The following is a 27,250-nucleotide window of genomic DNA, read 5'->3' as shown; positions in this document are numbered from 1 at the left end:
CAAACAAGACTGTGAGGGATCAAAACAGGAAGACTGACTTGGTGATGGGTACAGGCAAGAGTAGGACTGATGTTAAATATAGGACTGGAGAATATAGGACTGAGAAGCAGGTATATTTGGGACTAACAAGGGACAGATTCAATGCAAATGTTGACATTTACCACATTAGGGGTTTGGATTATGAACATGACACAGCTGAGAAGAAAACAGGAGGACTGCAGAGGACCAGCATCGACCCCTACTGGTCATACTGGGAGATGGATAGGATGGGTTGTTACAAAAATGTGGTAACAGTTTGCACTCTCTTTTGGGGGTAAATTTGAACTCAAATTACTCAATTACTCAAATTAAATAAGGCAACATTTTTGCACTCACTTCTTTTTGGTAAATGTATCATTTTTAAGAGTAAAGTAAAGCTTAATATTCCCAGTGCCAATTAAGGATAGGGCCATATTTAATAACTTGTGCAAGGTGAAACCAGGCATGATGCATGTGTCTTTGGTAGCATGAGCCTCATGTTGTTTCCTTTTCAGTTGGAAGGGTTTTGCTCAAGGGCCCATACAAATCTGACTATTCTGTTAAAGCTGGGTATGAACCAGTGACCTTCTGATCACAAGCCGAAGGCTTAGTCTTTGAGCCCCACCTCTGAAAAATCTGAAAAAAAGTCAGTGACATGGTATTTCACTGTTGTTGTAAGGGTAACTGAAAAAAATGTTGTGTAGAATTTACTTTAAAAAATTCTTGCAAGCATTTTCTAAGTAAGTTTAACTGCAATACTAAAAGTTACTTAATAAGCCTTAACAATCACACGTTAAATGTAAGGAAATGTAATAATTACCTTCTGCTCCTGTGTAACATGTACTTTGTTGCATGTATTAAATAAAATCTGAATTAATCAAATGAAATCTGCACTCAAAAAGTAGCCCATAGAATTTACTCAAATAAAATGAGGTGAGTTTGCTTACTCACTTTTTTGGGTATATTTAAAATTATTTTTTGAGTAAAGTATACCCAATTTTAGGAAATAAAATATTTAAAATAAGTTAAGCTAAAGTCAACTCACATTGTAAACCCTCCTAAGTTGAGTTTACTCAAAACAATTAAAGAAATTTGCTTACTCAAATGATTTAAGCATAAAAACCTTTTTTTTTCAAGTTGCTCGAACTTGAATGTTTTATTGAACCCTCTGAAAGATTTCAGCAGATTAAATTTAGCTTTTAAATTTAAATAAAGTTGTTGTAACTTATCTTTTCAGGTGGAATGAACTACAATGCCCTGCGATAGGCTGGCCCCCCATCCTGGGTTGTTCCCTACCTCGTGCCCATTGCTTCCGGGATAGGCTCCGGACCCTCCGCGACCCAATGGGATAAGCGGTTTGGAAAATGGATGGATGGATGGATGGATGGATGGATGGATGGATGGATGAACTACAATGCCCTGCGATGGGCTGGCCCCCCATCCTGGGTTGTTCCCTACCTCGTGCCCATTGCTTCCGGGATAAGCTACGGACCCCCCACGACCCAGTAGGATAAGCGGTTTGGAAAATGGACGGATGGATGGATGGATGGGATGCTTCTGTGCAAGTGCGCAATTATATGAGTTATTACCAGCCAAAACAAGTAACAACTACACAGTGTCCTTGTGTGGATTCCCCGTATGTACCAGCTGTTTTGTGTTGCTGTCATTAGTCATATGTATTTAAGTCTGCGTTAGGTATGTTTTCCCCAGTCCGGACATTGAAGTGTGACGTCCGTTTTGTTTGTTTGTGCGTGCGTGCTACAATAAATCCCTCGATTCTCCGTCTCCCTGGTCTGTTCCGTATACAACACACTGTAAAAATAAGGGCTAATGACAGGTACGAGAATATTTAATTTTAATATACGCTCATGCGTATAAGATCGGAACATTTACTCAAATACTACTACTAATAATAATAATAATGAGATGTATAAATAACATATGCTTCCTTTCTTTGCTATACTATTTTTTTCTCACTCTCCCTCCGTGGAGCCGTGCTCACTGTTTGCTTGTTTGCATTTTCTTTTAAGAAAAATAAGAGAAAAGTTTTGAACAATACTGGTACTTTCTAATTGGGCGTATATAATTTTTTATTATGCAAAGTCCATTTATTAATATTTGTAGCGTTTCTTGTCATAGTTTAAGAATACTTTTTGTAAAAACTCCTTTTAAAATTTTACTAAGGTGAAATACAGAAGCTGCATCAGAGACTAAAATGCAAGCATTAAACTTCCAAGTCGCAAAGGGGCAGCAAAATTACGGACACTGTTTCACTCCAATGGTTTTCCACGTGAAGAAGAGTTAAGAAGGCTAGCTCTGAAGATGCGGATCTATAGAATACTACGTCGTTTTAGTCGATCGTTTTATAGTACACCAACTGTAATGGATTTTCGGCCTCGTTTGCAGATTCTTCCAAGCCGCAAGAGTCTCTTTGATGAGCCGCTGCAAATAAAAGTGGACGGTCTTATTCCGGAGCAGCGAGTGGAGCTGAGAGCCAAGCTAACTGATGACAGAGGCGTACTTTTTAAGTCATCTGCTGCATATAACGCAGACTTCAGCGGTACTGTTGATTTAGGAACCTCAAGTTCTCTGGGTGGCAGCTACACAGGCATTGAACCTATGGGACTGTTCTGGTCTATGACGCCAGAAAAACCCTGCTCCAGACTTATGATTAAGGACGCATCGAGTTACCTTCTGGTCAATATCGAAGTAATTAATGGCTCGGATTTGGGACATGCACTTGCAAGTGAAACTGTGGAAAGAGGATTCATGGCGAAAGGAACTCGCAGGTTACCCGTAAAAGTTGGAAGAATACGGGGAACCTTGTTTGTACCACCGGGTTAGTTTTCCCGAATGCCTTTCTTTTTGTCTGTGAATATAAATGGCTAATAAGCAGGGGCACGAATTCATTTTATTTGGCTAACAGCTTTTGTCGTAATAATATTACTAAAAAGACAGGTAATTTGCCTTCTTGAATTACCTGAAAATGCAGGTCACTATTACTGAGCGCAGTTGTCTCGGCTGTCTACATGTGATCGGCTCACCCAAGACACGTTTTGTCACGGCTTGTGACACCGAGAGAGAGGTGTAATCTGATTACTGCTTTTTCTGTGTATCAGGACCTGGTCCATTCCCAGGGGTTCTTGATTTGTACACATTCGGTGGTGGCTTGACAGAGACGCGGGGAAGCCTGCTAGCAAACAAAGGCTATGTGGTTTTGTGTCTGGCGTACTACAATTATGGCGATTTGCCCAAGTCTGTCAGCCATTTTGATCTGGAATACTTTGAAGAAGCCCTGATGTTTCTCCGGAGTCAGCCTGAGGTTGGTGAAAAATCTGTATGCCACGATATTTTAATAGGCTATATGCATAATTTTGCTTTGGCATACCTGGTAAATTCTGCAACACCATATATGAGACATTACGTTTAACGTGCCTTTAAAGAAATTGATAGAAAGTATTGAATTGTTAATTTCAAACTATTTTTGTGTTAACCTTTTGTAAGATTTTTCTGACAGGTCAACTTAAATACATATTTTCAGATATATAACAGACTGATATTTTTTTTTAAGACTGAGAAGTCACTGCCCTGTCGAATACATTAAATATAAGTACACTGATGAGCAAACCAGCACCTTGCACTTTAGAAAAACAGCTGTTTCTTTCTAAATGTCATGTGATGTGGTTTTGTTCTTTCAACAATAGGTCAGAGGTCCTGGAGTTGGGATTATTTCAATCTCCAAAGGTGCAGATCTGGCCTTGTCAATAGCCTCATTGCTCCCTGGTGTGTCTGCCACTGTTTGGATCAATGGCTGCAATGCCAATGTCATGTTACCTTTGCACTACAAAGACATGGTCATCCCTCCACTCATCCCTGATTTCAGCAAAATAACCTTAGCACAACCTGGAATTCTGGATGTGCGGGAGTCTGTGACTGACCCCATGGCAGAGAGAAGTCGATCTACCATTATCCCTGTTGAAAGGGCCAGTTGCAGGTTCCTCCTTGTGGCATCTGAGGATGACAAAAATTGGAACAGCTGCCTCTTTGCAGAGCAGGCTGCCACACGACTGAAGGTTCACGGGAAAAACAACTTCGAGGTTATAAAGTATCCAAAGGCAGGCCACTTCCTGGAAGTTCCCTACATGCCACATTATCCTTTTGGTATTCATCCTGTTGTAGGCAAAGTTGTGGCATATGGGGGTAATGCAAAGGGCCATGCAGATGCACACTTGGAACTTTGGAGAAGAATTCAGGTGTTTTTCCAGGAGCATCTTGCTAGTGGTTCCCATAAAGCTGTATTGTAACATGTGGATGTGTCACCAACACTGTCTTTCTTATTGCGTGCACATTAGTATTCACAACTTGCTTGTAACATTCTTTTATCTTGATCGCTTTTGAAAAGCATTTATAATGATGCCATGTTATTGCAGCTCAGTGGTCAAATTGAGATGCCAATCCTACATGGAAAAAAAAATCTGTATTATTACGCAGTACTTTAATACTTTACTGTGAGGTGTCTGCTTGGTCAGTTATAATAAAATTACATATTGTAATAAATATAGTCCTATGTAGCCAAAACATCATGTTTTTATTGTTTTGTATGAATTTTACCCTGCTGGTGTGTGATGCTGTGTTGCTCTCAAACAGAGAGGGAGCTTGCACATTCAGTAGGAGCATGATAGAGGATGAGCCACTTGGGAACCGCATTCCACTGACAGCAGCTTGAATTCACGTTGTGTGCGTGTGATCCTGCAGCATTGTGAAGGAGGGTGTGCAGGCAGCTTATCCTTTGGTAAGACAAAACAGTGATCATTATCTGTAGAAAACGTTCCAAAACTGTGACCTGCTATAGCATTTGGAGTGTATGAGTCATGTTAAATATAAGCGTAGGCTAGGCTACACTGGTCATGTCAAAGGTTAGATTTCTTTGGTATTATGCCTAATGGGCTAGACTGGGCAAAGTAACATTTCACATGATGTCATTAATAAAAAAAATAAACAGCTTATGAAGGGGACAGTATCAGTAATAATAGTAATATCAGTAATATCACAAGTGTAGTTGGTTGTTAGCTGGCCACTGGAAAAAACCTAACACTGGTCCATTTAGATTAGTGTGGGGCTGAGGTATCACCCACCACATGGCTGCACTCAGATGCTCATCCCTGAGGTAGTGGGTGCAGCAACACACTTTAATCAGCACATGCTCCTTACCTCTTTATATATGGTTACAAATAACATTAAGTTACATACTTCATACCCATAATATTTTGCTGCTCTGTAATGTTCTTATGGTGTAGACCTAAATTCATTCAGTAAGGCACATTCATATAATAGATCCACTTAACTTTCTGTATCCTAAACTGTCAATTAAATGATATGAATTCTCATTTAACACTGCCTATCCCCCAGAAAACAAGCCTCTTGTGTGATTGACGTGACCCCACCCGGTAGTCACTTCTTTGTGGTCCGCCACCTTAGGTGGCGCTGTGTAACGAAGCTGCAAAACTTATTCAGTGAATAAGAATGACGGAACTCGTGCTGCTGTATCTGCCACGCTGAAGTAAGCAGCCACATTTTGCCGTGGCTGAATGGAGGCACGACCAAGGCGGGGGCGAGGGGATAGTAATAGAAGGAGAGGTGGTGATGGAGGGGTTGAAAAGGTGATGCCGGGGGAGTACAGAGGACGAGGAAGGGGCACCCACCGAGGAAGGGAGAGAAGAGACCATCGGGGCAGGGGGCGACGGGCACCGGAGGCGGAGCCGGTAAAACGGAGACAGATATTGCTTGACTATCTAACAATATTTATGCCTTAACATTAAACATGGATAGGCCGCCTAAAGTTTTTTCTTATCTAAACCTTGTGATTCCGTTAGTTTTGAGACACTGGGATCTCTTTCCCACGTAAACATGAGTTAAAATCCCTGATTAAAAACTGGAAAACGTTAACAGGGTTGCCTACTCTGTTAAGCTGGCTGGAGTGAGATTTTCAGTTTTAGACAGTACTGAACACACACGTATGTAATAGCTTTATTACCTTGTAAATTGTCTGTAGGACTACGAAACTACCCCAACGCTTTTAATGTAGCTGGTTTCAAGTTTATAATGGAATAATACGGACGCTCCTTTAATTACGACATTTCAATTTAGGAACTTTCACATATACGAACGAAGTGGGCTGTAAGTCCAAATTGTGTTCGTTAGGCTCCCGTTTCCTGTGTGCAACATCGATTTTTTTTTTCTGTGCACCAATTCCTCCTACTACGAGTTCTGGCCGCTATTCCCGCCGTGCAGCAGCGTGACGTGCGTCCTCCCAGCATCCTAGTTCCTTGTACTTGTGTATACCCTTAAAATGATGTTGAATAACGACTTACGAATATTTTAAGTTACTAATGGTCGTTCGGAACGTATTTCGTTCGTAAGTAGAGGAGCGTCTGTGTAGATTTCCCGTAAGATTTTTTTAGGTGAGCGTGAGTAATACGCCAGACCCTGGGATATCTTAAACGTGTCATGTGTTCCTTACAGATTGTCCCCAACCAGTTATCTGACTACTAAGCTCCACTGTCCCACGGTTAGTCAAAAAAATAAGGCAAGAGGAATAAGTATCGGTTTAAACATCATTAATTCTTAAAAGTCGTTTGGGAATAGCTTTTCCATATACATTTGTGATCTGGACAGGAGAGTATGCTTACAGGTTTTACATGTGTTTTTTTTTTCATTTACTAGATTTTATTTAAAATCACGACATTACTTTTGTTTTTAATTAACAGAAGGATGCTTGTCTACTGGTCCGCTCAGATATATGCACAGGTGACAGCAAGGAACTCATGAATTTTGTTTTGTTGATCGTTCAGAAGATCCAAGATGATGCTAACAACCTGGAAGATGTTGAAGATGAAGCTGCTGCAGTTTTCTCCAAGAGAAAGCTGGAGTCCAACTGGAGCCGTTATGAGGCTGCGGAGGAGAGTGAGCGGAACGAGGAGCAGCCCACACAGCGGGGAGCAGACTACCACGCTCTGCTTGCTTCAGCAGGTTTGTGTTCCCTTTGCTTGCCTATGATATGAGCTCTATCCACAACCATATAGTTAGGTCTCCTGTAGGGCTGGACGATTTATCGATTTCAAATCGAATCGATTTTAGCAAATCGCAAAGGCTGCGATTAAGGATACACATTATACACCACGTTGGGCTCAGGGTTTAAAACTGCTGTGAGAATAGTTTTACAAATTCATGCTGTGATCCCTGTGTGTGTCATTCTCACCAATCACAAGTGCGATGCTTCTCGCGGGCCAGTCATGCTCACCAATCAGAGGTGGCCCAAGAAGGCGTATAGGCCCACAAACAGCAAACACGTGAAACCCAAGGAAAATGTTACATTTGCGGTGCGGAAAAATACTGATTCCGCTAATAAGTGAATTGCCTTCTTAACCGAACCGTAATTCAGATGTTTTATCGAATTCCTGGTTCTTAAATTTTTTTAATCATTTCTAATACAGCTGTGGAATTAATCAAATTTGAATCGCTTGCCATTATGGCTTGAATGAATCGACGGTATGATATATGAAGAAGGATGAAAAGAATATGAGCCACTGCATCACTTTCCTTTATTCAACGGGAAAGAGGGTGGCAGCAACTCCTGATAAAGCCATCGTTAAAACGGAATCAGATACATATACATTACATATTATTATTATGTTACTCATATCCTTTGCCCGACATCCACATATCATATGTGTTGCTTTAATAAGTTTACATGTGTTTAAAGTGTGTTCGAGGGGTATATTAAGGCGTAAACCATAAAAAGATGTTTGTTTATATGATCTTCCTATATCGCGGATCTTCACCTATCGCTGATGGGTGTGGAATGTAACTTCCGCAATAGGCGGGGGATCACTGTTCTGGCAATTTTTGTCATAATTGCAGAATGCATGCAAGAGAAACAATATCATAACCTGGTCAGGGGGGCCCAAACATGTTTTTCTGGACACAGGGGGGTCCTTGGATTAAAAAAAGTTAGAGAACCACTGTTCTAGATATACTGTCTCATGAAGAGGTAGCGATAGGAATTTCTGGCAGAGCCTGGAACTGCAGCTGAAGTCGTTGTGGTGGTCAGAGGCTTCCATGGCTGGAAATGAGACTCCACCCAACTGCTGAACCTTGGTTTCAGTAGAAACACTGCAGGTTCGGGTTTGACTGTGGAGCAATGCACTTAAAGGCTTATGCCGCTTGTGATTCTCATGGGTTTCCTAAATGAGAGGGTGTGAGATTGGTTTAATAGTCGCAGTCTATGCCTACTTCTTGTGAGCATTGAGCAGCTCCACGCTGAAGATATGGGGACTGTGGAGTTGCATGAGGCTTGTGGCTTACTGACCAATCTGTGGAAATGACCAATAAAAACAAGTGGGCATGGCTACAAGCAACAAGATTAAGTTCAACTCCCGGGGGGGAGTTCCAATGGGTATGCTACAGGGTAGAAGACCCTGAATACTCTGCAGGGACTAGAATAGTGTACCTTTTTGGCTGGCACCCGTCACAAGGCCCGGCAACTCCATTGGCACCTGGCATGCAATGATCTATCCCCTGCTGAATTTTAACAATATCGCAGTAATACTGATAATAGTGATAATTTTGGTCAGTATAATTGTGGTAATACATTTCATCTCTTTTGTAGAGGTAGCAAGTACAGTAGAATTCAGTTTAGCTGTCTCGGTCTGCACACAGACATATGCGAGTGAATGTGAAGCTTGGGGTCTGAGTAAGGGTCAGCTATTTCTTTGGTGCCCCTGAAGCATTTTTCAGGGGTGAAGGCCTTGTTCCAGAGTCCAGCGGTAATGCGACTTCTCATGCCGAGCATGAGACTTGACCTAAGGACCTTACAGGCATAGATCTGCACACCATCCCCTCCAGGTGACTTTGGACTGCCCTGGAATTCCTGAACCAACTACTGCAAATGTTTACATTATTTTTAGCTTAATAATTTATTGTTTCTCGGTTTACCCCGACAAAGTTCATTCAGTATTTCTGAGTGTCCTGCGAGTCATTTGAGTACATCTGCCAATGACTTATTTTCATTGCTGTAACAAAGTAGATAGCTGTATGTTATGTATCAGAATCCCATAGTGAGAGAGCGAGAACCATCGGCTCAGCTGTGATTACATGAAGATAGGCAGGCAAAGCATTTATGTAATACTCGTATTGCAACACCTCAATCGTTTATCAAGTTAAAAATTATTAAAAATTTTGCTCGTCTTGCGAAACACTTGCAAACCAAGTTACTTGTAAGCCGAGGTTTGACTGTACTCACATTATAAGGAAACGCAACAATAGCAACTTACCTAATTCCTCCAAAGCGGTCGCGGAGTTCAATGCTCCAGTCACCTGCTTAGCAGGTATGTTTCCATGGTATTTGCTTTTTAAGGCAGCCAGCACTGCTGTTTTTAGCTTTGTTTTAGAATTATTGTATACATTTTCATTTTTTTAAACTTGTTTACGGCTTGCTCCATTATTTTGATAACTCCTGCCTTCTCCAGTTCACTCTGCATTGCTTCATAAACTTTTGTTTTCCGCTCTGACAACTCTAACGTGCTCCCAACTCTGGCCCAGCAGTCTTTCGGGGTCAGAAAAATGAGGTACGGCCCTGATATATCGGCCCCACACCGCTGTTGTTTTTGGTGCAAATGAGGCAAACGGGCCAGAATTTAGACTCAGCATGGGCACCGGCTCTGCTGTGAAGGGGCCAGTAGAGGGTTCTGAGCAGGACAGACTTTCATCGTGTGCTTAATGGTCGCTCTTCTATGACGGGAATTGTAGATGTTTTTTGTTACCTGTTAATAACCTCTTGTTTCTTTTATTTTCCAGGTGATTCCTACACACAGTTCCAGTTTGCCGAAGAGAAGGATTGGGAGCTGGATTCACTGGCTAACAATCAGGCATGAGTTCATTTTATTTGGCTAGCATAGCTTTTTGTCATAAAAATATTATATCTGAGAGACACTTTGCCTTCTTGAATTTGCTGAAAATATAATTAAAATTTAACTGGTTTCCAACTGGTTTTTGCATACTGACTGTTTACACTTGATTTTAAAATGCGTCTTGGGCAATCAAATCGCAAGCGGACAGCACTACATACAAGTGTAAACGACCACCAAGAAGCATTGTTATCTTGTCACTCAAATTACTTACCAAGGTGGTCTGGGATGCATTTGACCATGCATCTTTTGTAGTGTAAGCGCTAATGTATTATGAATGCGTCCCCAACACAGATGTCACAATAATATGGCACAACAGCAGTGCATGGGGCAGTAACGAAACACAAGTGGTCACGTGGAGACATGATAGACACGGCGATGTGTCTTCATTTTCTTCTTGTGATTAGATAACCCAAGATGCATTTTAAGACCAAGTATAAATAGGGCCTAAGATAGGGCTGGGCGATATATAGAATTTTGTCATATTCGATACATTTTTCCATACAAAATAACTTGATAATGTATTGTTATATCAGTTTGTTTATTGTGGAGACAACACAGTTAGTCGTACAATGGCTGGAAAACGGATCGGGCAGTGCCAGAAAATGCAGTGAGATGTATGCACTGACAATGCCAGAAAATGTAACGTGCTGTACACATGCTTGAAAATGCTGTGCATGCGCAGACAAATCAGGTAGGTGGTACGGATCAGGGATCAGGTACTGACAGACACCCCCACAAAGCCCCGCCGACTACTCCACACAGCCTCATCGACTCACACTGTGTCCAAAAGAGGCCAGATAGTGAAACGCAAAGGGAAATGCAGAGCAAAGGAAAGGAAACATTGCAGAGTATAACACGCGTACCATCAAGAAAAATGCGTGCTGAAAAAAGTGAAACATAACGAAAAAAGAACTATCCCTATATATACACAGACCTCTATATTTTTAAACAAATCTGCATTATTAAATCCTGTTTTAATCATAGTTCTGCAGGCTATGCTGAGCAGTAGGTTGCTTTTAAGTTCAAAATTTCTAACACAACAGTGCACAAGAAGAAACTGAAGCAGGAGACACTGAGAACGACCAGAAGCCTGCCAGGTAAAGGGCGGTAGCGACATTCTAATGCCAGAGATAACCATTAACTTATCTGACAGATTCTCATGAATCATAGGATGACATCAAGTGATCTCCAAAAGGAATCGTGCAGGTGTGAGGTGCACTGCTAGGACAGTTTGTATCAGGCTTCTAGAAGCAGAACTGAAGTCCAATGAAACAAGGAAGAAGCCCTTCATTAATGAGAAACAGAGACGAACCAGGCTGCAGTTTGCAAAAAATATATATTATTCACAGACGCACACCCAGAAATCGTATGTATCTAGAATGGAACACAGACACACAGAATATCAATACAGTGGCATAAATATTGAGATATTGTCTTTCAGTCATATCACCCTGCCATAGCCTAAGAAGCAGTATAAAGTAACATGTAGTGTGCTTCAGAATAGAGACCTTAGTGCTCTGGCTCAAACTGCAGTCTGTACTAGTGTGATGGCCAGCCAATGCTGTCACCCCATCCAGTCATGGTGGCTGATGTTTTGGCAGATGGGCATCTTGTTCATGGACATCCAGGCCGTCGCTCAGTCCCTCCAGCTGCTCCCGCTCTGCCACAAACTGAACCTGGAGCCAGAACTTGCCCAGGTAGGGATTGAAGTGTCATATTACTTGAGTTAAATTGTCAGAATGGTTTTCCCTTTAATTCTGAATCGTATAACAAAACTTAATCTTTAGTTCTACCTTTTTTGTAATGCAAAGATTTTTTTAAATTTTAATAAAAAAAATTTGTAATAGAACGTCATAAAGTGCAGTGTATTTTGCCGTGTCTAGGCTTAAACAGGGGTGTTCAGCCTCAATTCTTCTATATATAATATGTGGAAGGTGTAGCTAAATGGCAAAATACACCAGCTAACCTGGGGTCTTATGCACAGGCTGTGCTGTCCGACGCCATTCGAGGTCTTTAGGTTGTTAGGCCAGGTGGTGTCATTTGCTGCTTCTTTTCCCTAAAGTCAGGACTCCAGATTAATGTTTCCAGTGGTAGCAGTGGTGCTACCAACCTTCTCAGTTGGTCACATCAGCACATGATTTGGCCGCATTTGTTTTTTCTTTTGTTTTTAATGCAGCATGGTATTAAACAATGATCTTGTATGCTGATGAATAATTGTCCCACTCTGCATACTCTAGTTTTTGTATTGATGAAAGTTTGACAGTGACTCAAGACTTGATACAGTAACACCTTCACATTACTGAGGGTTAGGGGCACAGATTCCTGCAAATGTGACAGTTTGCAAATAATACTTGGGCACCACTAACCTCTATCCATAACAGTCTGCTAGCCTTCAGAAATATAAAACGTATAAATTACCAATTTCTAAACATATACTGTACTGAACACTTTCCATGTCAAATTACTTTGGCATTCCATATCAAGATTTTTTGCGTATAACATATAAACCATCTCAATGATCTCCCTGAACGTACAAAGTTATCATTGTACACATTGTGAGCACTACAGTATGGAATCATTATTAAAAATGTAAAATTAGCTGTACTGAAAAGTTAAATTACTGTAAGAAGTACAAGGTTCCACAGTCACAGGCATCAGCTACAGAGCATGTTAACACCACAGCTAAAGGCATTGTTTCACACATATATTATTAGTGTGTGTATATGTACGAACTCCCGCCTGCAGGTAGGGAGAAACCAACTCAAAAAAAAAGACACACTTAACCAGTGAAGACAAAAAACACTTTGTCACAATTTAACGCAGTACCTGTGCAGAAGCAAAACATCCTAATGATTATCATACATTGGCACAGATGCAACCATGTGAAATTTTAACTCTTACATGCTCAATAAATGGCTTGTATATGCAAGCATTTTGGTCACGATCTGGTCACGATTTTGGTCACAGAAATTTTCACACCGCAGCAGAATCCCTCTCCACCAGCTAAATGCTTTATTAGGTCTCAGGTTTGCGATCAGCAGATTCTGAAGGTCCTTTGTTTTGACCTGCACACATCACAGGGAAATGCATACTTTCAGTATTTATTTTGCCTTGTTTACTTAGTGGCTTCCTTAGAAATTACTTTCTACTAGTGAGAAAGAATGTGTTTGCTTACAATGAGTTTGGAATTTAGCACTAAGGACATATTTAATAATATCAATAATTCTTCTTAGAAATTATTGAAGAGTCTGATTCCCATGGTCCTCATTAAAGCCTGCTATTCTAGTTTTGAATCTAAGCCTCACTCTGGCTTGATGCACACATCATAGTCAAGTGTTTGTACACTCCATTTGCCCACTGCTCATGCACCTGCCTTTTTGCACCAATACTATAGTCACATCCTTCATCTTGTGTCACATTGTAAATGAATCCCATGGCTGTTCACTCCACCGTCTGGCCTCAGGTGACAATGCCCTCGGAGCTTCCCATAAAGCCGCTGAAGGTCCGACAGGAGGCGTGCATGACGGAACAGCCTAAGGCCGCTGGCACCGCTCACCGAGGCTTTGGGGGCCTGGGCGCTCCTACTGTGGCTGTACCAGGCTCACACAAAATTCAAGGGCTTCCACCACGCGGGATCTCTGCACCCTCATCAGAACCAGAGGTTGCCGATGAGGAGCTGGATTTCCTTCTGAATTTACAGCATCCTGCCACCAACATGAAAAACACCGAAGCAGAATCCAAACAAACAGTGGAAGTTCCAGGTACTTAATCATGCAAATCCTGGCAGACTGTATTTTAGTGGTGCATGTGCTCAGATACTGGCTCTCTCTATTAGTAATATTGCAAATATAGCACCACTGACCAGTGAACAGTTGCAGAAGAAATATTCAGCCAATCTAGATGTGTGTTTTCATGCCGTAAGACCATATGTAGCATGGAATTAATCTGTATGCACGAGTCTTAATACAGCATAAGAAGAATTACTTTAGACATTGATATTAAATTAATGACGCATTTTTAAAATCACTGCTATTGGTCCATCATGGTATAACTATTACAATAAGTAGTACTTATTGTGTAAAAATGTAATTGTTCATAACCTACTTTTTGTAGCAAACACCCAACACAGGTCAAACCAGTAGTGGGGGAAAAAGTGACGAGATTGACGATTTGCACAAGTTAAAGTTTCTAAGCATTTGTTTGAAGAAGTATCATTTGAGGCCGTAACCGGCTGCCAATGTCCAGAAACAGGACTGCATGTGCAAAACAGAACATTAAGATTAAGTAACGTCTAAACATAAGTTAAATCTAAAACTATTTTTATGGTCTCTTGATTGAAAGTAAACCTATTTGGTTATTCCTTGTGGTAAGAACAGGTATAAATAATGTTTGGAGACAAAAAAAGTTCTGTTTTGTGGAGCTCATCTAGGGGTGAATAGTTCCATAAAATGCAATCGGCATCTTGTAGTTTTTTATACTCTAAAACAGTGTTTCCTAACCTGGTTCTCATGGACCCCCAGACAGTCCATGTAAATCAGGGGTGCCCAACTCCAGTCCTGGAGGGCCGGAGCCCTGCACAATTTTGGGTTTCCCCTCATTTAACACACCTGATTCAACTCCTTGTGCTAATTACCACACAGCTCTTGAACTGAATCATTTATGGTGGAACAGGGAAAGAACTCACAGGGCCCCGCCCCTCCAGTACTGAAGTTGGGCACCCCTGATCTAAATGATACCTCCTTCACATTATAATTAACACATTAAGACATTAAGGCAAAGCATAATTTCTGGCTGATTGTAGACTTGAGGAATGTTTTCTTATTCTAAAGAGAGATTTTAACTAATATGGAAGCATATGGCATAAAATAGTCTGTTGTAGCTCAATAAGACCTTTTGTGCTCTTACAAAATCATTTATAGAATACGCTGCTGGCAATGGAACAGTACAAAGTTATATTTTAAATTGTGTTTGAAATTTGAGATTTTCAGCTTGCATGTCAAGTCTAGGCACATGCTGTTGGCTTTCCAGACAATTTGCTATTCACCTCCTTTGCCATGTGCATACTTAAGTCTAAAAAATGCTGAAGAAGAAAAGTTATTGACAAATGTTTTACCAGTCTATCTGCTACACCAGCCAAAAGGATTTGTGGCATTTCTGAATGTATACACCTCTGTATTCGTAGTCAACACCCTTAATTAACTATCCAACATCATACCTAAAGACATTCACAGTGTTTGTGCATGAAACAAGCTCATGGCTGCTGTCAAGGGGTGATGAGTAGCCAATCACTAAAGTCATTATGTGATTATACACAGGGCAGCTTTTTGAGCAATATTCCCAGGAAACTGCCCCCCAGGTGAGACAAAGGGCAGCTCACCTGGAATAGGATGATCACAGAAAGTTTCCCAGTGCTGATCAGAGTCTTTCCAATAGAAATATGTTGCCCATAATCAATGGGAATGTGCCTGAGCAACATTGCTCAATAAGCTGCCCCATGTATCATCACCCTTTGTCTATGCATAGCATTCTAATGTTAGAACTGTGTGTGTGTGTGGTATGCAGAGCGGCCTCCAGTAGGGGACACAATTGTGGAGCCAGAGCCAGTGAAGAAGCCAGCTCAAACAGAAGAGGACCTGGAGGATTGGCTGGACAGTATGATCTCCTGAATGCTGAGGAGGACCCTTACTGAAGAGGGCACATACCAAAGAAATCCTTTGCATTTATTGAAGCTTGACATATAACATGTAGTTCTTCATATAGCGTATTAAGTAATCGTGATCAAAAGGGATTTCTTGTATGTAGAATATGCATGCGTTGACTGGTCTCCTGTCAGAATTGCATTGGCTTGAGAGAGATCAAGATACGCAGTCACAGGGTTGGCAGAATGTTGTATGGGGAATTTCAGCCAGCAACTCTCAGGAAAGGACCCCTTCTTGCAGTTACGTGGGATTTAAGGTGATGCTGTGAGAGTACTGGGCCTTACTGGAATGTCACATATGTAGTAAATTATAGTCTAATGCCTTAGACTGGGATATTTAAATGTGTGCTATGGCACAGCATGTCTCACTGTGGTGGATGACGGTGGATTTTGCAGTTCCAGAATTGCTTTGCACTTCAGTATCATGTATGTTGTGATTTCACATATGGAACCAAAAAAGTGTTAAGTTGTAATGTTACAAAAATAACTGAATGTTACTTTTCTCTTAAGAAAAGTTGAACAAGCTTTATTTTGCATTTCGTTTCGTTTAATTTCATTTCTTTTTTTTTATTATTGTGCTTCATTAGACTGAACTTACATATTAGTAACCATTGCATAGAGTGATTTTTCACTGGTTTTCAATTTGATCTTTTCACATGGCCTATTATGCATTGTATTCACAGTCTTTTCATCAAAAGCACTTGCATGATGCTAAATTACCTCTAAAAAATCAGCTTGATTGGGTAGCTAGCATGTGAGGTTTGAGCCCCCATAAAAGCTACAACCCATGCAATTAAAGAAAAATTATGTATGGAGCTACCACATCTAACACAGAGAGAAGAAGCTATTTTATAACATGGCCCTTAGTGTAGTGTTTCCCTTGATGCTGCTGTTGTCAGCTAGCCTGGTGGCCAGTGTCTAAAAGGACTTATTTGAGCAAAATATGTACAACTTTAACCTGAACCGTAATTCAATTATATCAGAATTGGCTTGTATTTTCATCACTACAGCTACTCTGTTCTGTCTTGTATTGAGGTCCCAGATACTTTAAAATGGACCTGGCACAGTACAACAAATATTGCCAGATGTGTTTGGATTTTAGCCTGCATTTGGCTAAATACTGTCCAGAATGGGAGCGGTAACGCACAGGAGACAGTGGTGTCTGTGGTGTTTGGAAACTACATGTAGGGCTCACAATAGGAAGCAATAGTTTGGTAAAATGGGTAAAGGGCTGCAGGGAGTCAAATGGAGCCTAAACAACCTTTTAAAAGAGTCACAATGTAGCAGTATTATCCCAGAAGATACTTGTGCAAAAGTCTTAGGCAAGAAAATTATGTACATTGAATGGGTTGTACCTGATGAGAGGAGTCAGGGGTAGGAGGTATGAGTCAGGTCCATAAATATTGGGACATCGACACAATTCTAATCTTTTTGGCTCTATGCACCACCACAATGGATTTGAAATTAAATGAACAAGATGTGCTTTAACTGCAGACTTTCAGCTTTAATTAGAAGGTATTTACATACAAATCAGGTGAACGGTATATGAATTAAAGCAGTTTGTATATGTGCCTCCCACTTTTTAAGGGACAAAAAGTAATGGGACAAATTAGCAATCATAAATCAAACTTTCACTTTTTAATACTTGGTTGCAAATCCTTTGCAGTCAATTACAGCCTGAAGTCTGGAATGCACAGACATCATCAAACGCTGGGTTACAACCCTAGTGATGCTCTGCCAGGCCTCTACTGCAACTGTCTTCTGTTCCTGCTTGTTTTTGGGGCATTTCCCCTTCAGTTTGTCTTCAGCAAGTGAAATGCATGCTCAATGGGATTCAGGTCAGGTGATTGACTTGGCCATTGCATAACATTCCACTTCTTTGCCTTAAAAAACTCTTTGGTTGCTTTCGCAGTATGCTTCGGGTCATTGTCCATCTGCACTATGAAGCGCCGTCCAATGAGTTCTGAAGCATTTGGCTGAATATGAGCAGATAATATTGCTCGAAACACTTCAGAAGTCATCCTGCTACTTTTGTCAGCAGGCACATTATCAATAAATACAAAGGAACCAGTTCCAGTGGCAGCCATACATGCCCACGCCATGACACTACCACCACCATACTTCACTGATGATGTGGTATGTTTTGGATCATGAGCAGTTCCTTTCCTTCTCCGTACTCTTCTCTTCCCATTACTCTGGTGCAAGTTGATCTTTGTCTCATCTATCCATAGGATGTTGTTCCAGAACTGTAAAGGCTTTTTTAGATGTTGCTTGGCAAACTCTAATCTGGCCTTCCTGTTTTTGAGGCTCACCAATGGTTTACATCTTGTGTTGAACCGTCTGTATTCACTCTGGTGAAGTCTTCTCTTGATTGTTGACCTTGACACACATACACCTACCTCTTGGAGAGTGTTCTTGATATGGCCAACTGTTCTGAAGGGGTTTTTCTTCACCAGGGAAAGATTTCTTCGGTCATCCACCACAGTTGTTTTCCGTGGTCTTGCAACTCTTTTGGTGTTGCTGAGCTCACCGGTGCGATCTTTCTTTTTAAGAATGTTCCAAACAGTTGATTTGGCTACACCTAATGTATTTGCTATCTCTCTGATGGGTTTGTTTTTATTTTTCAGCCTAATGATGGCTTGCTTCACTGATAGTAACAGCTCTTTGCATCTCATATTGAGAGTTGACAGCAACAGATTCCAAATGCAAATAGCACACTTGAAATGAACTCTAGACCTTTTATATGCTCTTTGTAAATTAGATAATGAGGGAATGACACACACCTGGCCATGGAACAGCTGAGCAGCCACTTGTCCCATTACTTTTGGTCCCTTAAAAAGTGGGAGGCACATATACAAACTGCTGTAATTCCTACACCGTTCACCTGATTTGTATGTAAATACCCTCAAATTAAAGCTGAAAGTCTGCAGTTAAAGCACATCTTGTTCGTTTCATTTCAAATCCATTGTGGTGGTGTATAGAGCCAAAAAGATTAGAATTGTGTCGATGTCCCAATATTTATGGACCTGGCTGTATATCTACATTGCTGTAGGATAAAGAAGAAAATCATTTTATCATTAATGCTGAGCAATTGCCCAGTATTAAGCTTTTAATGGTCTCAACAAATCATTGGTCAGATAATTAGCAAGAACTAAACAAACACACTCCTGTGACCTGGGCCACCATTTATATTTTGTATGTTTGATTTAAAATTCAAGCTGATATGTCTGGGGTCTGAATGTTAAAAATTTTCCAATATCTTCTCGCTTTTTGCTGTTGAAATCATTAAAAGCTCAATGTTTCACAGTTTTACGTTTTTATTTGCCCAGGAGTGTGTACATACACATTCCTAAGATTCCATGTATGAAAATGTTAAGAATTTACTATACAGATGCATATATATTTTCTTTGTCAAGACTTGCTGAGTTTCCTAGAGGGCAGCTGATCCCTGCAAGCACAGTGTCCATCCAAGCAGCAGAAGGTGATTATCTTCCATAGTAGGTGTGTAAATGTACAGATGCAAACTTCAGTATTAAATGAGCTTCCTGAAAACCACTTTGGCATGTCTAAGCATCTCCCATTAGATCTTTGGTCCCTTCTCCTCCGGTATTTTATTGTCCACAGACAGGTACTCATGCTTCTCTGTAGGACAAACAAAGGGAAAGCGATGGATTATGTTAGGTTTACGCATATGCGACCTATTAGTGTGATGTAAGCATGTGACCCAATGTGCCTTGATGCTGATGAGACGCTGTCGCACCTTCTGGCTTCACAGCATCCGCTGGGACGGAAAGTTTCTGGTAACACCTGAGGAGGACAGCAAGAAGCAGAGGCTCTCCAGCCTGAAAGAGGAAGTAGAGGAACGGGAAGAGGTAGAGACGGCCAATGGTGTCTGGGGAAAATGCGACCTTCAGGATGGTGGCACAAAGCTGGATATTCTGACAGCCAGTTTCCATAGAAACTGTTCTTCTGCATCTGAGGAAATGAAAAACTGATTAAGGTCTGATTACATGCTACATATGTTTACAGATGTGTCTTCATAAGTTTCTTTGTAGAATACTGAATCTTCTGAAAGTTTTGCCTCTGACTGCATTTAGGATTAAAGACTCTTTAAGAAGGACATTGGTTTGGTATCAACATCAGTAGGGAGCAAACCAGCCTGGAGTCCCCCCACCCTCTAAACACACACAGTACACCTACAAAATTGGTAGGGAAGTGTCTCACCTGTCCATAACCGAATAGACTACAGTGCTGTACAAAGGCAAAATGCGATAAAGTACAAAAACTGAGTCTTAACTAAAATCAGGTCTCTTTCGTCATGTGACAAAATATCTTAGTCCAGCTATGCTTGGTTTGAAATGGCTAGACATCGCAAATAGTGGTCAGTGAAACATCTCTGAGGCACTTTTCCATAGTTTTAGTGCTAGTTTAGTTAATGTGTTTCGCCTTTGGTGGGTAGGCTTTTACAGATGGTTGGCAATGAGGCTCAGGAGACATATATTGCTTCTGTATACATTGGTTTGCAGAAGTGTGCAGATTCTTGTGCCTTTTTCATGTTCTAAGTTGTCCGGCTTTATTAAATACATTAAATTAAGATTATCAATAGATGCTAAAGGAAATTCAATGAATGTTATAGATATAGTGATATAAATGCATAAATTAAATTAAGACAAGACAGTTCAGCAGAATACATGACCAATACATGAGCAAAACAATAATGCCAAAGATAGAGACAAAATGACATCTCTTTGGGTCAGTAAATAAATAGCCCAGTTCTTCGTTAAGAATTTGTGGGTAATTTTCAAATAAGAAAAAACATACTGAACCACTGTATAAATATAGATGGATACAAGCTTCAAAATCCCAAAAGCTGTTAATATGTGGTTAAAATGTTAATAAGTGGTTTATCTGCAGTCAAATAAATTTTGACTGTTTTGAAAATTGAAATAAGAACGAGGACTAGAAATATGCACAGAAATAATTTCCAAAGAAAAAATATAAAGCTCTGAATAAGGCACTGTCAATAAGTCACTCACCCTGATATTTGAATTTAGCCATGTGGGACTGGACCTCCCTGCAAACCCTTGACAGAAGAATTTTCACACAATGTTTCCCAAAATCTAAGTTCATACTGAAGATTGCAGGAAATGTTTCCCTCAATAGTACCTCATATCTGAAATGGTAGGAATGTGTACTTACGGGCCACTGAACCTGAAGGCTGTAGACAGCAGGTAGCCGAGAACATATCCAGTGAGAGGCATCAAAGACGCTGTGGCTATCAGCGGGGGCGTCATTATTAGCATTATCTCGCTTCCGATTGTCATGCCAATGAGGATGGCGATTATCACTGCAGAGACCAGCAGGATGCCCATTCCCATCTGCCGATTACAATTAATCTAAATCAGCCAGAGAGCAGGGATTTTATACTCACCTGTTGTGTCAGCAGCTATACCACCCACGGTTCAGACTAGGTAATCCATCTAAAGCTAAGCCGTTTTGGGCCTAGTCAATACTTGGATGGGAGACCAACTATGAAAGTTGGGTTGCTGCTGGGAGAGGTGTTGGTGTGGCTAACAGGGGAAGTCCATCCCTGTGATCATGTGGATCCCAATGCCCCAGTGCAGTAACATGGCCACTGTGCTGTAAATAGGATGCCATCCTTTGGACGAGATGTAAAAATGAGGTCCTGATTCTCAGAGGTCATAAATGGTCCTTGGGCATCTTTTGAAAGAGTAGGGGTGGTACTCTGATGTCTTGGCTAAAGTCTACCCTTTTAATCTTCCTCTGTATCTAACTGGTGAATTCTCCCCTGCCCCTCACACCCTTAGCTACTGTGTGTTGAGTGTACTGGTGCAGAATGGCTGTTGTATCATCCAGATGCTACACAGTGGTGGTGATTGAAGTATCTTCCCATTGATTCTGTAAAGCGCATTGGGTGTCTTGAACAGTGCTATGTAACATTCACTCACATTAAGATATTAGCATAGCTTGTGACTATGGATTACCTGAATAACAATAATACATCTTTTTGTTTAGTGTCACTACTACTACTCTTATTTATGAAGTGCACATGATGTACATCCTACCAAAATTGTTTGTACAGTATGAATACTTCGTTGCCAAGCATATTTTCTATGTTAAAAAGCTGAGGCAGGCAATGTTTTTCAGCCTTCACGTTACATGTGACCAGATGTTAGATTTAAATAGTGTAAATATGATAAATCGGCACATTGATCGGATCAGAACAACACTCATTGCAAGGCTTATGCATTGTGTGGACGAATCCTCACCTTTGTGATGATATGTGAGAAGCGAGGAAATCTGTGGTTAATGACTATGCCAATGGCGCATGGCAGAAGTGTCATGAGCAGGGCAATGAAGATACCCAAGAAGGGCACAGCATTCTGTATATTTGGGATCCCTTTGCAGTACAGGTACAGGAGTAGTGGCATCATGCCCAGGGCCAGTACGGTTGAGCAGGTGGTCATCACAATGCTGGCAGAGAAAAGAAGCCAAGTTATCCTAATGAGCCTGCAGGACTCTATTTTGGAACCTCACTCAGTTTGTAGTGGGAATCAGTATTTGGGAAGGCTGGAACCTCAGTTTGTGCATCACAAGTAATCACAAATGAAGAAAATAACTCCTCAGAGATACTGGATGACTGGATCCTAACTTTTAATTTTCTTAAAACCTAATAACACAGGAGTATACAACTTTAATGACATAATTGAAGAGCAGATTTCCAAAACTCTCTCTTTTTGCTGTTTTTAAGATGAGGCTTCATCCTCATATGTTACAGTACTGGGAAACAAATCTCACTCAGTCCTTATTTGATCCAACAAAAAACTTTCGTTACATTTCCAAACCCATGGAATGAATGAGACTTGAAAATTTGCTCCTCAATTTGCAGATAAAATATCAATTATTTTGGCAAACACTCATCCAAATATTCATCCATCAGACTGCTTAGGGTCTCATGGTTAATATTCATTAGGCTGTTCTAATGTGTACATAATTGTTACATTTGAATGCTTAATATAATAACCTTGATTTTTTGGATTTGATTTGATTTATTGGCTTGAATTAATGGAATAATTCACTGCACAATTCATACACACAAAAACTTAATATAACACAAATTATGGCTTTAACATGATGTTAAAATGTATTAAATTCTTTTCTGGAATAAATCTGGCAGACACCCATTAAAAAAAAATAAAAACACAATGACAATGCAGCAGAGAATATAATAATACCCTTAAGCTGTCTGAAATTTAAGTCCAAACACAAATATATGTTACTGTATACTCATTTGTCTTGACTTATTCACATGTACTTTTGTTGATATTTGAGCTGTAACACATTAAAGTGCTTTTACAGAAGCTAGTGTGCCAGGGGAATATTGCATACATTTTCATTAAAATATCAAGTTAGAATGGAAAAATAAATATAATGTTATACAAAATTGTGATTGGGAAAAATGTTTTTATTAGATTACATGAAACCTAATGGCCATCCTGTGAGCTCTCCACCCGCAACGTGAAAGGGCCTCTGCCATTTGGGCAGTTAGCATGTGTGAGATTGGACCTGTTACGCACACTGGCTCTGCTATGTGGAATAAGACCCCTGTGGCAGAGAAGGAGCCTGGGCTAGTGCGGGAATCAGAGTCTGCCCTTTGGGAAGGAGGTTTAGCACCTTGGGATCTCACTCATGGGAGACGGTGAGAAGGACTGTGATGCAGATCGACTTGGTGACTGCAGATTTGTGGGATGTAAGGAGGTCCATGGTGGTGCAATGAGAGTTAAAGAGGAGGCCTGCACTTTATCGGTCAGTCCCTATCCTCACTGAGCTGTGGGAAATGACTGAAAAGACAAAGTCTTGAGATGGAGTAGCCCAAATGAGGAGTGCAGGGCTACCTGACTCACTCTCCATGAGATAATATGGAGATTGAGTGACCTCAGAATAGAGCTGCTGCTCCTTTGGATACAGATGAGTCACCTGAGCTGTTCTGGGCAAGACCCAGCACTATAGCCCATTATCAGAGTGTAACTCAGGGATAGGCAGCATGATCCTGAAGTGCTGGTATCCAGCAGGTTTTCCATCCTACCCCATGAGCTACTATCTGCCTTGCCCTGACGTAACTGATTATAAGAAGCTACTCAAATCAGTATTGAATACTGGGAAACTATATCCATTGTGGTAAATGGAAAATTATATTTATAATTTGTTCCAGGTCCATTGAAGAAAGTCAATTATTTTCCCTTAAATATCCCTAACAATATTTCAGCATGATCTGCAACACTTTTAATTCCTGTTAACTAAATACCAAACAGTTAATGCAGTAATATTTTGAATTTGAGCTTATATGAAGTTTTTTTGCAGTACCATATATGGTTTTTAATAGTTACAGAAAATAAGATAAAATAATATAAGAATAAGATAGAAATGCAAAATGCACCTAATGTAATGGGCCATTATTGTAACTGCTTGTCAGTGGGAAATAATACTCTGTAATTTCAAATAGTCCTATAATGCTTCAGCTATGTTCACCATTGCTGTGCCAGAACTTCCTCACTCAGATATCAAATATGGTCATTAATGTGAACTGTGTGAATAATATGAGGAGAATCCCAGGATGGTGTCTTTTTCTGTATGCTAAAACTACCACGTCTGGCACCAGTGGTCACACCATGGTTGGCATCACACTATCTGCTGTATGTACAGTTGGCTCTTTGTATTCATAGGCGATTGGTTCTAGGACCCCCTGCAGATACCAAAATCCATGGATGCACAAGTCCCTTACATAAAATGCTGCAGTAATGGCGTATAGCCTATGCACATCCTCACATATCCTTTAAATCATCTCTAGATTACATATAATACTTAATACAATATAAATGTGTCATGCCCGGCTCGTCCGCTCCTCGTGTGTGCCACGCCCCCTGATTACCCACGTGTTCTTCCCTGATCGTCTCCATCTGTGTCTGCTTATTTTGATTAGTCATGTCTTATTTAAGTCCTGGTTTTACCTGTTTGCCCTGTCCATCATTGATGTTTGTCAATGCCTGTGTTCCGTCCCGCTCTACCTGCTCCGTTTCCCCGATTAAAGACCCGTTTTCCGCGAATCCCGCTTGCCTGCCTGCTCCTTGCTCGCTCGCCTGCCCGACGATCGCCCGCTTTGTCCGCGATCGTGACAAAATGCTATGCAAATATTTATTATTTTGTATTGCTTATGGAATAATGGCAAGAAAAAAATGTGTGTAAATGTGTGTTCAGATGAGGAATGCAGAAAATTAAATCAGAAAAATAAAGTACAGCAGCCGATTAAGTACATATAGATAGGATATGCTTACACATCACTTCATTTGCATGGATTCAGTGTAGTGCTCAGTTTGTGACAAATTCAAATTTTGCTATTTTGCTTTTTGGAAGTTTCTGTAATTTTTTTTCCCCAAATCTGCGGATGTGGAACTTGTGGATACAAATGGCCAGCTGATGATTTCATCAGCCACATGATTTCCGGCTTGGAACAGCAAGCTGTCTGCATTAAGAAATGTTACATGCAATATTGTATCTGTAGAACAGCTTGTTTGCTGATAGTGTTTTCTTGTCCACTATCCTTTCGTTGAGTACTTGTTTGTGTCATTTATTGAGGAAATTGGTATGGGTCATAAACTATCTAAAATGAACACTTGATGAGGGTCATTGACCTGAGAGATATACACTAGACAGAGCTATATAATGATAGAGACCTGACAGGGTCGTTGACCTACAGGATAACATCTGAAACACATGGAGAGTGAACTTGGTATTAAAGCAGCACTTTATGCACTTCATTGCGAGTACACTCTCCTACTTGTTTGTCTTTCATTTTTTTGCCTGGGGACAGCATAACTAAAGTGCTACTATAAAGTACAAACATATTTTACTAGTGACAATCATTATTTTTGGAAAAATCTATGAATACTTTTTTAGTAACACTTTAGTTTTACTCCACCTTCATAATGCCCTTATAAAGCATTCATGGAGCATTCAATACCCTTCGTAATGCATTCATAAATCATTCATAGAACATTCAGTGCACCTTCATAAATCATTCATAGAACATTCAATACTCCTTCATGGTGCATTCATAATGTATTCATAAACAGCTTGTAAATATACATTAATATACATCAATGAGACATTATATGATTATATGATTCGATCTCTTCGACTGCATTATAAAGGCATTATGAAGATGCAGATAATATAAAGTGTTACCATCTTTTCATTCAAAAATATTAAATGCATGTATTTTTAGATTTATCACTTGTTGAAATTAAAAATATAATTAAACTCTCTATAATTATGATTGTTACACTAGGCCACAGATGAAGGTACGTAGAGAGTGTAATAGACTCTGTCACCTGTTACAATGATGGAGACCTGAATGAACAGATACGGGAGCCAGTTTACCTGAGGTTCATATCACCTTGAAAAGCCAAGGCCAGGACGTTGGACAGGTTTCCACCTGGAGAGCAGCCACAGATCAGCACAGTCACAGCCTCCAAAGGGCTGAGCTGGAAGACCTTGGCCATAAGGAAGGCCGTGAGAGGCATAATGCCATACTGCATCAACACAGCAAGGAGCACTTCCCTGGGCTTCAGCATGTAGGTCTTGATCTTGGGAATTTCCATGGTGCAACCCAAGGACACCATGGTGATGAAGAGGATGATGACAGTGACCGTATTTATGGCTTTGTCTAGTGCTACAGAATGGGGTAACTGCAAAGTAGTGGTATTGTTTGCAGATACTGGTGAGAGGAGGCTGAAGTTCAAAGGGACTGTGCTGCTGTACAGCTCCAGGGTCTCATTCAGGATTTCATTCATTTTCAGTCTGACTTTGCAGTTTTATCAGTCTGTGTCCTTCCAAAGAAAGAGCATAAAAGAAGATTAGGATGACAACTTCTCAATTCACTGTTTCAAGTTCTTCTACAGTCAATCCTTCTATATCAGGGGGGTTAAGGGCACATGTCCACTGCAATCTGGAAAAACTGCACAAAACGTTTTAGTCCCCTTGATACCTTTGACAAGTGTAGCAAATATGTGAGTGCAGCAAAGGAAAACGATACAAGGCACTCGAAGTACAAAGATCACTACGAGATATGTGAGAGGCCGCCATAAACACTAGGAGTCCTTCATACCAGCACTGTACATATATTTTATGCATTTATGAGTTACTAAACTTTTTGTATTATCTGCTGGCCTTCGCATGTTGTCTGTGGCTTTCACAAAACTATAAAAAAATCCTATTTAAATTTCTTATGATGACCCCATGATTTATCGAAATCATGATGGCAAAAGTTGCAATACAGAAGACCCGACTATACTTTCTAATGCCTCTCTTTGAAACACCTCACATATGAGCAGAAACAAAAGGCCTGCTCTCCTATAACCAGGCCAGTCTACCAAAACTGTTTAATAATAATAGGCAAGGAAACGTATGGGGACTTGGGTGTCTAAGTAGAGATACCGCATGTCATCAGAGGTGGTTAGTTCCAGTCCAAAGAAGTAAACTAGAGCAA

At 40.5% G+C, this 27,250-nt stretch overlaps 3 protein-coding genes across 3 annotated transcripts; 2 read left to right on the top strand and 1 right to left on the bottom strand.

Annotated features, from left to right (window-relative positions):
• Positions 1–1,515: 1,515 nt before the first annotated feature.
• On the top strand, positions 1,516–4,596 carry LOC125723771 (acyl-coenzyme A thioesterase 1-like). Its single transcript, XM_049000506.1, has 3 exons — positions 1,516–2,857; positions 3,138–3,340; positions 3,723–4,596. Exons 1-3 carry the CDS (start codon positions 2,341–2,343, stop codon positions 4,320–4,322), a joined length of 1,320 nt encoding a protein of 439 aa, XP_048856463.1. The 5' UTR covers positions 1,516–2,340; the 3' UTR covers positions 4,323–4,596.
• Positions 4,597–4,837: 241 nt separating this feature from the next.
• LOC125723772 (cell death regulator Aven-like) lies at positions 4,838–18,990 on the top strand. The gene is made up of 6 exons (XM_049000507.1): positions 4,838–5,780; positions 6,870–7,047; positions 9,874–9,944; positions 11,588–11,683; positions 13,450–13,747; positions 15,549–18,990. Exons 1-6 carry the CDS (start codon positions 5,607–5,609, stop codon positions 15,650–15,652), a joined length of 921 nt encoding a protein of 306 aa, XP_048856464.1. The 5' UTR covers positions 4,838–5,606; the 3' UTR covers positions 15,653–18,990.
• A 274-nt stretch (positions 18,991–19,264) lies between these two features.
• Positions 19,265–26,399, bottom strand: LOC125723821 (sodium/bile acid cotransporter-like). The gene is made up of 5 exons (XM_049000619.1): positions 26,143–26,399; positions 21,975–22,179; positions 20,884–21,062; positions 19,445–19,659; positions 19,265–19,326 (listed from the first exon to the last, which is right to left on the bottom strand). The coding sequence occupies exons 1-5, from the start codon at positions 26,382–26,384 to the stop codon at positions 19,265–19,267; spliced, it is 903 nt and encodes a 300-aa protein (XP_048856576.1). The 5' UTR covers positions 26,385–26,399.
• Positions 26,400–27,250: the final 851 nt, after the last annotated feature.

The sequence above is a fragment of the Brienomyrus brachyistius genome, unplaced genomic scaffold (genome assembly GCF_023856365.1).
Source record: "Brienomyrus brachyistius isolate T26 unplaced genomic scaffold, BBRACH_0.4 scaffold51, whole genome shotgun sequence".
Lineage (NCBI taxonomy): Eukaryota > Metazoa > Chordata > Actinopteri > Osteoglossiformes > Mormyridae > Brienomyrus > Brienomyrus brachyistius.
This window is presented reverse-complemented; position numbering and strand designations above follow the sequence as displayed.